General features: G+C 46.8%; 1 protein-coding gene across 1 annotated transcript; it reads left to right on the top strand.

Moving 5' to 3' along the window:
• Positions 1-934: 934 nt before the first annotated feature.
• On the top strand, positions 935-1,165 carry LOC110595842 (guanine nucleotide-binding protein G(I)/G(S)/G(O) subunit gamma-10). The gene has a single exon (XM_021713688.1). It carries the CDS (start codon positions 948-950, stop codon positions 1,125-1,127), a length of 180 nt encoding a protein of 59 aa, XP_021569363.1. The 5' UTR covers positions 935-947; the 3' UTR covers positions 1,128-1,165.
• The last annotated feature ends 321 nt before the right edge of the window (positions 1,166-1,486 follow it).

Raw genomic sequence — 1,486 nt, 5'->3', positions numbered from 1 at the left:
CAGCCCCTGGACTCAAAATGTGGCCTTTCCCCGCTCCAAGTGTTGCTCAACTGGGGCTCCACCAGGAGAGCAAGGGACACATCCTCCTTGCTCCAAACTCACAGCTGGCCTGCAGCTCCCCCCAATTTCCACCTCCCAGTTGGGAGGGGTGGGAGGGGATATTTTCTAAACTCTGGGAAATCTTTCTTTCATGTCTAGACAAGACATTTTATCTGCTCCTGAGACTCTTCTCCCATGCTAGGATTGAACTTCAGGGCAGAAAACAGTCAGGTAGGGTTTTCTTTATCCCTGCTTTTCTCCCTAGCACAACCATTCCAAGAATTGAGCACAGAGCAGGCTGCAATTTGAACATAAGGAATAAAAAGATAAAGTGATGGAGAAAAAAATGGATTAAACCTTAAGATCTTATCCCACCTCTCAAAAAATTACCAAATAAGCAAATAAACAAAAAAAGAACCCTTTGACAAATGCTGCAATCAGTAGTATAGCCATGAGCCAGGTGCAGTTACTTGGGAAGGTAAGGCAGGAGGATGCCTTGAGCCCAGGGATTTGAGTCTAGCTTGGGCAACATAGTGAGATTCTCCCCTACTGCAAAAAATAAAATATGCTATCATGAAAAAGAAGTACAGCCATGAAAGCATAAAATAGAGAGATAAACCATGTCAGGGGTCAGGAAGACCCCACTCAGGAACTACCTTTAACAGAGATGGCTGCTTCTCCCTCAGGGGCAGAAAACAAGAAATTGGAGTCTGTTGTGGAAGGCCAGACACAATAACCCAGCAGAGCCACCACCTCCAGTTCATCAACTTTTCTATTTAGGTTCCTTTTAGGACACTGAGATGTTTCTTCAAACCACTGCAGTATGACATTCCATCTGTGTGCTCACATATCTCTTTACAGTAATTGTGTGGATAAGAAACAGGCATCGGGAGTGCAGCGCCGCCGCCATGTCTTCCGAGGCCAGCGTGAGTGCCCTGCAGCGCCTGGTGGAGCAGCTCAAGCTGGAGGCCGGCGTGGAGAGAATCAAGGTATCGCAGGCGGCAGCAGAGCTCCAGCAGAACTGCATGCAGAACGCCTGCAAGGACGCACTGCTGGTCGGGGTCCCAGCTGGGAGCAATCCCTTCTGAGAGCCCAGATCCTGCGCTCTACACTGAAGACTTGGAAGAAGCTTGCTGAGGAGTACCTTCCAGCACAAAGTGACGAATGACAGCCTCCAAGTCCCAAGAAAACCCTTTCCCCTAACCAAATGACTTTTAGGTATTTCAGACCTTTTCTGTGGCCTGGTCCTGTAGCCAAAATTCTGCAGAAATTGATGAGTTTCTACTCAAATAAGGAAATAGGCTGAAAGAGTAGTATTTTTTTTTAATTGTGAAGTTGTGGGGTACAGTTAAGGGTTAGATATACAATTGCGTTTCATTCAGGCACTCTGTTGATATGTGGTGTTTCCCCGTTCCCAGACAGATATTTGCTACTGTTAATCCCATCT

The sequence above is a fragment of the Carlito syrichta genome, unplaced genomic scaffold, assembly GCF_000164805.1.
Source record: "Carlito syrichta isolate Samal-C Ts95f unplaced genomic scaffold, Tarsius_syrichta-2.0.1 Scaffold92619, whole genome shotgun sequence".
In the NCBI taxonomy this organism is placed as follows: Eukaryota; Metazoa; Chordata; class Mammalia; order Primates; family Tarsiidae; genus Carlito; species Carlito syrichta.
This window is presented reverse-complemented; position numbering and strand designations above follow the sequence as displayed.